At 41.2% G+C, this 12,476-nt stretch overlaps 1 protein-coding gene across 1 annotated transcript; it reads right to left on the reverse strand.

Moving 5' to 3' along the window:
• Positions 1 to 1,068: 1,068 nt before the first annotated feature.
• CHRNA6 (cholinergic receptor nicotinic alpha 6 subunit) lies at positions 1,069 to 12,058 on the reverse strand. The gene is made up of 6 exons (XM_005486259.4): positions 11,800 to 12,058; positions 9,405 to 9,544; positions 8,227 to 8,271; positions 6,471 to 6,580; positions 5,345 to 6,329; positions 1,069 to 2,439 (listed from the first exon to the last, which is right to left on the reverse strand). Exons 1-6 carry the CDS (start codon positions 11,876 to 11,878, stop codon positions 2,317 to 2,319), a joined length of 1,482 nt encoding a protein of 493 aa, XP_005486316.1. The 5' UTR covers positions 11,879 to 12,058; the 3' UTR covers positions 1,069 to 2,316.
• Positions 12,059 to 12,476: the final 418 nt, after the last annotated feature.

Below are 12,476 nucleotides of genomic sequence, written 5' to 3' on the forward strand. Positions count from 1 at the left end.
CTCCTCTCTTCTTGCATAAAGTGCCTTTGTTTCTGTAGACAGTACTGTGAAATGTCTGTAGGAAAAGAGCCAGGAGGCTCTTCTTTCCAGTTTCCAGACTTTTGAGGTCCAGTAGTGATAGGTATTCCCAATGAGCACTGTGTCCAGGAGGCTGCCTGTTAGCCATGACAGATGACAGCCTCCTCTCCTGGGAATCTGCCTCAGGTGTCCACCTGACAGATGGTCCTGTCTCCACCATGCAGCACTTTGGTTGCCCACCTGCAGGCAACACATGGCTCTGTCTCACACGTCTGTGTCTGATGCCAAACTGCTTTTTCTGGTTTATGCTGGTGAAGATTAGCAGAGCTCATGTGTTGGAGATGTATGAAAATTGCACAGGTATGGCTTCTGGCCTCGAGTCTTCCTAGCATTGCATCTGGTACTGCTACACCTGTAGTGTCACTACTCATTCCCTTGTGCTGCCTGATCCTGAGCTTCTCTAAATCTCTTTGCTGCTGGCCCACAAAAGCATTGAATATGTTCCCCACAAAGGTCTGCCACTAAATACACAATTAGGGAGACAGTCCTCCAGTTGGCTCTTCCCTCTGGTCTACCTACTCTGCCTGTGGATGACAATATTGCAAATGACAAGTCTTAACAAAAAACCATATCCTTCTGCCTTAATACTGTCTCAGCTGTGGGGTTGTAGCTGTCATGCTTAAGATACCAATGCAATGCACCTTCAGCCACAATATTTTCATGGTTTGTATGGTCAAAGAGTGTAACAGTCAGATGTCTTTTCTGTGGAAATGAAGTTTTTAGGTTCAGAATTCAACTCTCCTCTTCAAATTTCCTTTCTTTTCCTTCACCTTCTTTCTGATTAAAGAGCCAATAGTAGCATCTATAAACACATTAACAAGAAGAAATCTAAAAAAAAAAAAAAAACCCAAACCACAAATTCTTCAAGGTGTATCTCAGGAGTGACATTTAATTGACAGGCTGACAAAATAAACCATGCTTTTTCATACATCTGTCTGTCAGTTGCTACGTAATCGAACAACATTCACGGAGATTACAGAAAATAATAGTTTTCTTCTACTCATTCTTCTACAATAATGACTGGGTGAATTAAGACAGTTATATTCTTGTCATTCTGTCTTTAACATATACACTAATTCATTCCTATTCTCTTTATTATGAAACATCACAAAAGAGTAAAAGGCCAGCCTGTGACTTCAGAAACAGGGACTTCAGAAACATCACCTTCCAAGGATTGGTGATGTTCAGGGCGGAGACTGATGCATGTCAGACACTGAAAGCACTGCATTGACACTGTACAGTTAAATTTAGAAGTTCTTGTAAGAGACAAGGGCTTTGTATTCTTGGAGCCATTTGGTTTAGTTGAAGTGGTGCTTTTTAAAGAAGAACCTTTCACCACAAAACTTACAGGAATATAAACAAATGAGGGACTTAAGGGTAAACCACCCACATTTTATAGAAACCACATCAGGAACACATCTACTAACTGTTTCAGGAGGAAGCACACTAGGATTGAGACTTAGTTACAAATCAGCAACCTCAGCCCCAAAGGACATGGCCCTAAATTTCAGGTTTGCACACACAGCACAGACCCATGAGGAGTCGGGAAGCAGAACACTGCTGCACAGCTGTTTGAAACAGGGTGCTCAGCTTTGCAGAGGATTCATGGTATCCATCCTTCTCCTGCTGGCATATGCATAATTTAGGTTGGTCTTGGGCTTTAAAAACACAAAACCTCAGATCAGTCCAGTGCTGTCAAACCAATTCTGTCCATGGCAAGTACCTAGTCAGGAACAAACCCTTCTCTGCTGGATTTATGTCAGAGCCTGAGCAAGCAAGAGTTTTCAGAACAGAACCTGTGGACTAGGACCACTGTTAACTTGGTGGGATAGGTGGCTTAGAAATCCTGCTGAAGCTCATCAAGGTCTTGGTACTTACTATCAGGAGGTAAAGGGGACTTTGGGCCCCTTTTGGTCCCCTTACATGGAAAAGTAAGTGGCAGATCAAACTAATTTTAAAAGATTTTAGAGGCATGAAGTTTTCAAATGTGTATGCCTCACATGGTAGCCACATTCTAACTTTAAGTCCATTTGTCTTCAAATATGATTAAATGCTTAAGATCTGTCTGATTTCAAACATAAATGTAATCGCATACTTTATTGTACTGGGAGCTTCTGTGGCTGGGTGCTGATGAGGTGATGAGCAGAGGCATGATGTTAGAGGAGAGAAATAGAAGGTAAATTTCTATGAACCGAAAATGAAACAAGAGCAAAAGTGGATAAAAAGCAATGGATTGAGTTACGTTTCTGCTATTAGTGGCTGGATAAAGAGCCCTACAGTCCCAAACACACACAGGATTATAAATACCCAGAGAAATACTCTGTCTATCACCATAGCTACGTATTTCCAATCATCTTCCACCTGCAAGTGAATAAAAAAAGAGAAGGATAAATACATGTAATGTTACATACAGTTGACATTACGCAGTAGAAATGCCCTTTGTGCTTTTGAATGTAAGGAAGAACACACATGAAAGTCAGGAATGTGCTTGTCATGCTTATAGTTGCTCCATTTTCACATGTCTTCAGAGGGAGCTGATTTTCTAATGGTATTTTACCACTTTTGGCTGAGAACATACAACACTGTCTGCTAGTCTGCTGAATTGTTCTAAATATTCGACTCTGAGGGCAGCTAATACATGGCTGTGATGCTGATATTAACAAACAGGACCTGATCATGTGGTGGGTGCAGAGTGGGATGGTTTAACAGCAGGCACAGCACCACAGCTGCACATCACTAAACCCTGTTGAAGGATTTAGCCGGACAGCCTACACAAGATGCAGTTTGCTATTCTGGTCTGATTTGAAACACTGTCTCACCAATCAAGTTCCACTGATTTCAGGAAACTGGACACAGGGACACGTGGAATATGGCAAAGCAAGGGTTCCAGCAAACTGCAGTGTTGTGTGCTAAGCAGGACAGAATGGATTTTGCATGGCTGAGAGACAGATCTTAGAACCACATGCAGTGAAGCTGCTGTCCTTTAAACTGTACCTTGGAGCTTGTACTGCACAAGAAACACTGCATCAGAAGAACATTCACACATATAAACTAGTGACTAGTTAAGAGCTCTCTGTTGAGAGATCTTCCACTTGTTTTTTCAATTTTATTATATTTGCCTCCAAGAGAATACTGGCTTTAGGATTTTGATCATGTTGAGGGTGAGGAATACAGCAGCAGGTATTGGAGAGTATAAATAAAATTTAAGTAGGGTAGGTTTGAAATTGTAGACTCTGATGATGGCAATTCAGCCAGAGAAACAGATAAATAAGGTAAGACTTTTCAAGTTTGTATTTAGTTTAATGCTATCCAACCTCCCAGGGTTACTGAGAGGACAGCTATGATAGTCATTAGTGTTGGGTTGAGTGATAGGGATGTTATGCAAAAAAGAAGTTGGCCATGATAGTAACATGAACATGAATAGAAACAGGCTGGTAGTCAGGGAAGAACCTTGGAGGACTTCTGAAAATCAGACATGGAAGCTGCATTTTGCATGAAAGAGCACTCAGGAAGAACTCCAACAGCTATAAATGTTTCTGCATTTTTTAAAGGGCTTTGATTTATTTAGGACTAGTACATAACACCACCCATTTGTATATCTGGCGGAAGCAGAAGCAGCCTCCCAGTGCTTGCCTGAGAACAAATCTTGGTTTTTCCCTAGAAAGGAGATTTTTTGTAAATGAAAAGTTATGCTTCCCCTCTCTAATATGTTCTAAAAGGTAAGATACAAAGCTGCTCATGAACACACTGGACTAAGAATAAAATTTCATGAGGCAGGAGAGATTTGCAAAATGGAAATCAGCAAAAGAAGATTTCCCCTGAGCTGCATAATCAAGACAGTAAGTTATTTGCATGACTGCATGGAAAACTTCTTTTTGGGAGACCATCAGAGAAAGTAGCTGAATCAGTACATAGATGTTTTGTGCAGCTGGCGTGATAATGAAAGCAGGGCTGAAATTTGTGAGTTAAGCAAAGCACTAAGGCCATAGGTACTAAGCAGGGCTCAGCTCAATCCCCAACCTCCTCTATGGTAAAAGATTCCTGTCTTTTGCTTCAGACTGGCATGTGCTACATTCTCACTATGAATTCAGTCACTGGCTTAACTCTACTCCTTTATTCAGAAGTTTATAGATTTTGCTTTCAGATGAAACTTCTTCTGCAGGCCATAAAGAAAGGGGGGAATAAAAGTAATCTTTAGGTTTTACTGAAGTTGTATGAATTTCAACAAAATATTCTGATAGAAATAATGCATATCAACATTTCCCTTATAAAGTTGTTGTGATTTTCCATATAAATACAGCAGTACTTAACTTTAAGATGGATTTTACCATCATAGAGCATCTAAAAAAATTCAAAACCAAAACCAAAAATTCCATGACAGATCAAAGATATATATTGCATTAGTTTCTAAATACTTTTATAAATATCTTGAAGTGTCAGAGAAGTTCTGCTCCTTATGAGTTCCTGGTGTCAGAAAATCCTTTTGCAGCTTCTTTTAGTTTGTGTTTGCACAGGAGGATATGGCCCCAGAATCCCTTAAATTACAGTGTGCACCATTTTCTATGATAGTAATCCCAAATAAGAAAAAAATTCATGACCTCACACAAACAACCCATTAGATGGTCTTCTTCCCCAGCAACTCGTCCTACTGCTTCTGTACCTTTAGGATTTCCTTTTTAGACCATGCCCAGCCTTTGTGGACTCCTTTGACGTTTGGGACTCCCTCCAAAGGGACTCTCGAAATCAATTTCCTAAACAGGCCAAAGTCTAGCTGCTGGAGATCCAGTTCTGCTGGCACGCCTCACAACTAAACCCCAAGCTGAAAACTCTATAATTCTGTGGTCGCTGTGCCCATGGCCTCCAATTGTCACATCTCCCACTAGTCCTTCTCTGCTCACAAACAATGATTCCAGTGGGGCACTGTCCCTGGTTAACTTGCTTCCTGTGTCAGGAAATTATCTTCCACACACTTCAGGAACCTCCTAGATTGATTCTTCTCTGCTGTTTCCCTTCCAGCAGCTTCCTGGCAAGCGGAAGTCCCTCAGGAAAGCAAGGGCTGGTGATTATGATACCTCTTCTAACCTCCTCTAGAATACTTGTTCATCCTGCCTGTTCATCCTGCCCAGGAGGTCTGTAACAGACTCCTACCAGGACAAGTGCCCTGCTGACCTAGCCCCTGATTTTACGCACAGGCACTCCACCTTGTCATCACCATTGATTTCAATACAAACAAAACCAGCCCTAAAGGGATGGTTACCTCCCTTACCTCTTTGGTTTCATTTTGAGATCTCATGTTCTCTGCGATGAACTGGACGTTGCTGATGAGATCCTTCACCTCTGGAGAGTACTCCATGTGCTCTGCCATCCATCTCAGAGACTGATGGCTCAGCTGTCTTTTGGTGGTACGGAGTTCAGTTGCCTGATCACAGTGACTGCACCGCAGCTCCTTGTGCAATTTGGTGTCTTTGTGTTTGCTGTGCTTTGACTTGCCCAACTTACTGTCCGATACTTTCTTGGTTTTTCTGGAAGGGTTTTTTTTCTGCTGTTCTAGTGGCCTCTGCATCAACAGGACTTTGGGGAGAAGGCGAAGAAAGACGGTTTTTACCCATTTGGGCATTGTGTGTGTCATTGGAGTCCTGTAATGTATATTGAGGACAAACACTGTGATGACAATTGACAGAGTCACAAATATCATTGTGAAGAGTAAATATTCACCAACTAAGGGAATTACTAAAGAGGTGGATGGGATTGTTTCTGTGATCACCAGTAAAAATACAGTCAAAGAAAGAAGCACTGAGATGCAAAGATTAACTTTCTCACCACAGTCAGATGGCAGGTAAAAAACGAACACAGTCAGGAATGAGATGAAAAGACAGGGAATGATCAGATTTATGGTGTAGAACATTGGCAACCTTCGAATATAAAAAGAATATGTTATGTCTGTGTAGATCTCTTCACAGCAGTTATATTTGATATCATGTTTGTAGCCAGAAGCATCAACTATTTCCCATTCACTATTTTCCCAAAAGTCATTCATATCTACTTTGGATCCAATGATCAAAAGATCAATTTTGGCCTTGTCATAGGTCCATGAGCCAAATTTGAGTGAACAGTTCTGATGATCAAATGGGAAAAAAGTAATATCCATAGGACAGGAGCTTTTAAAAATAGCTGGTGGGGTCCAGGTGATCATTCCATCATAGCGAAGGAGGGCTTTGGTCTTGCCTTCAACTTGAAAATCTCCCACAGCACTGGAAAGACAAATGAGGCAAAACCAAAACAATTACCATGAAAATAAAATGTAATAGGTGTTTTTATAGGAGATGCAAGGAGATATTTTTGAGAGAAAGATTCAAATGAATCAATAAAATGGGTAAAATGAATCATCATACTTATTATACAAGACAATATCTGGTTTCCAAATTTTATCTGCTGGTACCCGAACAAATTCAATGCCATCATATTGTCTGGGATCCCATCGCAGTTTGTAGTCATTCCAAATCTGAAAGAAGAATGGACAAGGATTATAAAACTTCAAATTATCAACAAATATCTGTTTCTCAGATCTTCCCGTAAAATGACAGACTGTAATGAAACGTAGCGTGTGAAGAAGGGGACAATGGTCCAAAAAATCATTCCAAGGAAGGCCATGACCTGGAGAAACACTAGACATGTGGGAACACTGCTCTCTTGATTGCTGCTCTCTTCTCTGTGACAGGATGGTGTGCCAATTGCTATGAACGGCTGCCATGCTGAGATCTCTCCTCTGTTGTGCGACATCAGTAGAGAGCCTTGTCTGTGAAAGGTTTCCTCCCCACTGCCAAGAGACAATAGGGACCTTGCTGCAGCACCCCACACGTGAGAGGAGGACAGCACCAGAGGAGACCAGCACCCCCATGTTTGGTCCACCTGCTCACGAACTGGCAGCTGCTGCCAGAAGACAGTATTTGCTCCACAGGAGTGCTGACATACCAGGTCAGGGCAGTGAGGGATGCACAGCAGCTCTCCTGCATTGCTGCCTATTGCCCTATCATGGGGCCATGCTCCACAGTCTCTCACCTATGGTAAAAGAAAAAGTATGCTCTCTTTTACAGAAAACTCTGCCTGGACCACAACCAGTGCCTGAAAACAATGGTGCAAGTTAGCTATATTTTCTCAGCAGTTTAGGTTCCCTAAGAATCCTTATCTTAGTTGCGGTGTGATGTCATAGCCTGTCTCACTTATCCCGGTTCCTTCCCCAGGTGTGCCAATCACCTCTCCCTTCTCCTCCCCTGCCCCCTGCTGAGAGCTGTCCGTCAATCTTGCATTCCAGCAAGGGCATCGTGTGACTGTCGAAGTTCAAAAGATGCCTCTCAGCCCTGGGGACATTAGGTTATCCAGGTGTCACTTGTCCCCTGAGCCTTCCCCCCTCACCTGGTTGGTGGCATACCTACCCCTTCCCTCCCCCTCTCCCTGGAGTTAAAAGCCACGCTGACCACGTGGTTCGTGGTTCTGTTGGAGCTGCTGCAACATTCAGAGGTCTGTGTGCCTAGAGTAAAGCTCTGGATCAAACCCTCCAGCAGAACTTGATTCCTTTCCTTCCCCTCACCTAAAGCCTTTCCGCCAGAGGTAAAACTGAGTTCCTGCATGCCTGGACTTGTGACAGGTGTTGAGCTGCAACATCCAGCCAGCCAAAGGTGTCTCTGAGGTGAAACACAACAGCCGCCACCCTTGGTCCAGCAGCAAGGGCCAGACGAGCCCTGGTACGCTCCATCTGGCAATATTGGCATTTAATTCCAATACTTATCTATGTAAAAATACTCAAAGCTATCAGGAACAATGGAGGCCTGCTCCTTCTTCTAATAAATATTTTGATGGGGATTACCTAGAGTGGCATATTTAATCACTCTTTAAGGAGTACATCCAGCTCGATTTTCCAGAAGAAAACCAATAATCATGAAGGTGGAGAATATATCCCACAGGAAAGAAAGAAGATATAACTTCTAGGTAAAAAGAATGAAGAAATTACTTTTTCATTGTGGAGCTTCTCATTCATTTTTTAAATCCTTGTTACAAAACAAAAACTTATCGTATAGACACGAATTACAAGTAACACACATTTAATAATTTCAATGCAAAATGCAAGAGAAATGCAACACAGTCACTTACGTGTCTTAGCCACAAATTTGTTTCCATAATCTGATTGACTTCATCCTATAAAAAAACATAGGCATAAACAGTTTTAGTATCCTGAGATGGCCAAAATGTTTGCCCATAAAACTGGAAAATAGAATTTCACATTAACTGATAGCAGATTTTTTCTAGCATCTTTCAAGAGGTTTACACATTGTACATTGTTGGGTGCAACCCTACTGAAAAATGAATAAAACTTTACTGAAAAATCATGCTTCATAAATATCAGGTATACAGAAAGCTGCACTCTTTTGCCAGACATTTGAGTATCTGGAGAGCACACAATCTAGAATTGCTCTGACCTGTACCAAAAGAATGAGATTCTTCTTGTGGCTGTGTATTTTGTTGGATTCAGTGTCTCAAAAACTCTGATTACACAGTACAGAATTGGTTGAGATTCAAGGAAAATGACCTTTGTATCACAGTGTTTTGAATTTCTATGCAAACCTCTAGAGCAGATACACTTGACCAGCACTAAATTAGGTAGCTGCTGTACAGAGACCTTCTTCTTACGGTCACTTATTGCAATTGCCAATCAGTCACAAATCAGAAAGGTGATGTTTTGTTTCTTCCACATTGGCTCTGTCCTGCCCAGTATGTTTGCCCCACACCCATTTGCATTCCAAAACATGCAACATACATCCCCACCTTCATGCCTTAAAACACCACGCTTCCACTTTCCACACTTTTCCCTTACATCATTTTGAAACACATAGATTGAAAAAAATGAGAAGAATTTTCCCCTCAGGACTGCTGGGAAATGACAGTAGTCCCAAAGGAGAATTGGTCCCATGCTGGGACACACTAGGTGTCTCTGGAGTGGGCTAGCCCTGTGAAGAGAGCGAGCCTGGGCTTGAACATTTAGTGCTTCTGCCCTGGGCTCTGGAGGCTGCTACCTGAAGCAGAGGGGTTTGATTCTATAGAAGTAAGGAAATAAATCTGTGTCATTCAAACCACTTCTTCAAGCAACTGGCACAATTCATCTGACTAAAAGAACAGCAAAGGTTTCAGCAGGTGCAGGTAGAAACACATGAAATGAAAGCTAGGAGAGTTGTAGGTGTGTGCAGCCATCACAATTACATCTCCTGCTTCAGCAATTTGCATGTGTTTACAACCATCCCCAAAGCTCAGCAGTACTGTGGAGTGAGTCTTACCACATTTGTAAGCTGGGTGATGGCCAGTTCAAAATACACAGTGACAGGATCAGACACATTTTCCACGGGCCTAATGAACTGGTTGTACTGGGAGAAGAGTTTGTGAAATAACCGTTCCTCTGATTCGCAGGCTGTGGTATCTGTATTGGTAAAGACAAAGAACAGCTGAGCCAGAAAGAAGAAAAAGGGGAAAAAGGTGCTGGATAACATACCAGTCTGTGCTATATTTCTGGACCTTGTGCTTGTGACCATGTTTAAAGCTACCAGAGCACAGAGAGGAGAGGCTGCCAGTATGGTGTCAGTTGAAAGCATCCTCCTGCAGAATGTTGGCTACTCCTTGTTTCCTCAAATAGTAAAGTAATGGCTTCAGTAGTTTTGTCTCCTAAGCTGGATTTGGCCTATGAGCCTCCATTTGGCCCACCTTGGTATGACACCAAAGGAAGGTGGTGTGAAATATAAGAAGCAGAAATGTGACAGATTTAATTTTCGTGAATCTTCCCAGTAAAACAGGGTGTTCATGAAAAGCATACCTACTTAGAAATTAAAAGCTTGATGCTGCAACTATTGTATCAAAATCTCTATCAGGTGATTAGATGACTACAATGATGCATCCTAATCTTAAACATTATGACTGAATTTTATCCTCACAATTGATATTTTCACTCTTTAGATAGCACAATTTTTCTTTGCAGAAAGTTCATTTATTAAGTTCTAAGAACAAGAAAAAAGTGGGAATATTAAACATTTCTTATAGAATAGCATGCATCTATGTAATACAGAACTGTTCTTTGGGAACAAGCAGATCACAGCTGTAACCCCCCATTAATGAAGAACATACCAGATGGCTCAGAAGAAGCAAGGTATGTGACAGGCACTGAGCTGACTCACTGCAGAGTTAAGAAGACTGCTCCTAACCTGTTACATATAGTCTAAACAGTTGTTTTCACAGTGTAAAAGGCTATACACTTTCATTTCTAAAGGAAAATATTAAATTTTATTGGCTCTGGCAACAACAGCTTAGAAGAACAATTTTCTTGAGAAACTTTGCTATTACAATTCATTACTGTATTTCAGCACCTAAAATAAAAACATTTTATAAACACAAGATTTAGAATTTCTGTCTCATGCTGTGCACAGCTCTGTTATCAAAGCTATATGATTATCCCAAAGATATTACTGATACAACTGAGTAAAAATTTGTTTTAGGACTCATTGTCATAAGTTTTTTGCATTAGTCGCAGATTTCACTAGAACACATCAGACAAGTAACCATGATAAGCCTTTATGATTGCAAATATTAAACATAGAAGGGGTTTGTACCAGGCAGCATGGTGTCTGGCACATAAATTTGCAATTTACATATCCTTCAAGGGCCTGTGGATGTGCAGATGTCCTGCAGGGAGACATCTGGTCTCAGTATGCTGCACTTTCATGATTAGACTGTCCTTCCCCTGTTCTTGAAAAAGAGATTTCACCTCTAAGGTGATACAAAGCATCCTGAAATTGCAGGGGATTATCATACTGCAAGATGAAATGCTGCCTACTGCTCACTTACATGTACGGAAAATTTTGAAAACGTGATATTTTATTTAATCCTTTCCGTGTCATTCAGAGAAGACACATAAATATGTCATGAAGTTTAGATTCTTTTATATCATGTATTGTTTCATTCAACAGAGAACTAAAATTTTTCTTTTCAGATTTCATCACCACCACGCATAGCGCTATGATTAGAAGTACACTACTGTGGGAACATAAAGCAAATGCATCTAAAATCATGTTTCATTTGAAATTTTCCCACTGGCTTCTTAATAGATACATGCTTTAAAATAAAGTAATGAAACCAGACAAGTATTTATCCTATGGTGCTGCTTTAAAACAGTTTCTTATGCCTTGCTAAGACAAGCAGTATATTTGATACACATCTGCAGAAGTGAGAGTTTCAAAATAAATGTGTCCTAAATGTAAAAATCGTGCTAAACTCCATGAGAGTTGTGAACAGAAATGACTGCAGCACATTTAAAACACAGATCACAAACAATAGTGAACAATAGTTAAAGTTCTCACTTTTGAAAGTGTAAGTACTGACCATGCACATCCATAGCCTGCATTATTAAAGCACTTGCAAATTGAAGCATCAAATGAAACTACTAGGAACCCTAATCCATTTCCATTGTTTTCTAGAAATAGTTCTTCCATTAGTTATCAAACACAAATGAAGAGTTTTACATTGGAAAACTAGCCTTGCTTTAGCTCTTTTCAAATACTGTTGAAGTGTGACAGATTTCAGGTTAGAAATAGCTGGTGGAAGCTTTACATTGAATTAATTCAAGAAAACAGAAGCAGAGACAGTAACTAGAAAATATTCTAGAAACTGGTATCAAAGAGAGCCTACCTTTAATCAAGGATGTGAACACGAATGCCCACACACAGAAAGCAGGGCAACACCAGCATAGCCACGTCTTAGGATGCATTGCTAGCAGCAGAACAGAGCTTGCTTTTGAGAAAAGAGGTTTGGCAGAAGGAACAAGAGGCAAGAAGACATATAACCCTCCTGGTGGTAAGTAGGCAGTAGAAGGATGGATTTCTGTTTTGCATCTGCGGCAAACTCAGCAGTCTGCTGAGCAGAGCAAAGCCTTGCAGAGTTGCTTTCACTACCACTAGGCAAGGAGAGCTATGCCGCTCAGAGCGAAGGGAGTCAGGCAGCATCCTATCAGGTGACTTCACATTTCCAGTCACCCGCACCCCTGCCCTGGGGAATGTGCAAGAGTGCAGGAGAGAGAGGAAAGGCAAGACACAGGACAGCCATCATGGAGCAGGGGGAGCATTCACTCAGCCCCTCACCAAAGGGTTAAGAATTCTCATCGTGCTGAAGCAGCTGCTTTATAGCTGTTGCCCGATGATCACCTGAGTGAGTCCGTCACAATACGCAGAGGTGAAACAGCTTCATTTTCTTAGCTGAGGACTGATTCTTCAGGTGATAAAAATGGATGTTACATGGTTTTAACATGTCTACCAGAAGCCATACGAATCTTGAAATGCGCACAGCATCAAGTGATAGAATTGCTTGAC

Source organism: Zonotrichia albicollis, chromosome Z (genome assembly GCF_047830755.1).
Source record: "Zonotrichia albicollis isolate bZonAlb1 chromosome Z, bZonAlb1.hap1, whole genome shotgun sequence".
NCBI classification, from domain to species: Eukaryota; Metazoa; Chordata; class Aves; order Passeriformes; family Passerellidae; genus Zonotrichia; species Zonotrichia albicollis.

Excerpts from the sequence above, each read along its gene's own strand:
- CHRNA6 (XM_005486259.4), bottom strand. The coding sequence starts at position 11,878 with ATGCATCCTAAGACGTGGCTATGCTGGTGTTGCCCTGCTTTCTGTGTG. Across the intron at positions 8,272-9,404 it reads TCACCCAGCTTACAAATGTG|GATGAAGTCAATCAGATTAT; the intron begins GTAAGACTCACT and ends GTTTTTTTATAG. Across the intron at positions 6,330-6,470 it reads GATATTGTCTTGTATAATAA|TGCTGTGGGAGATTTTCAAG; the intron begins GTATGATGATTC and ends TTGTCTTTCCAG.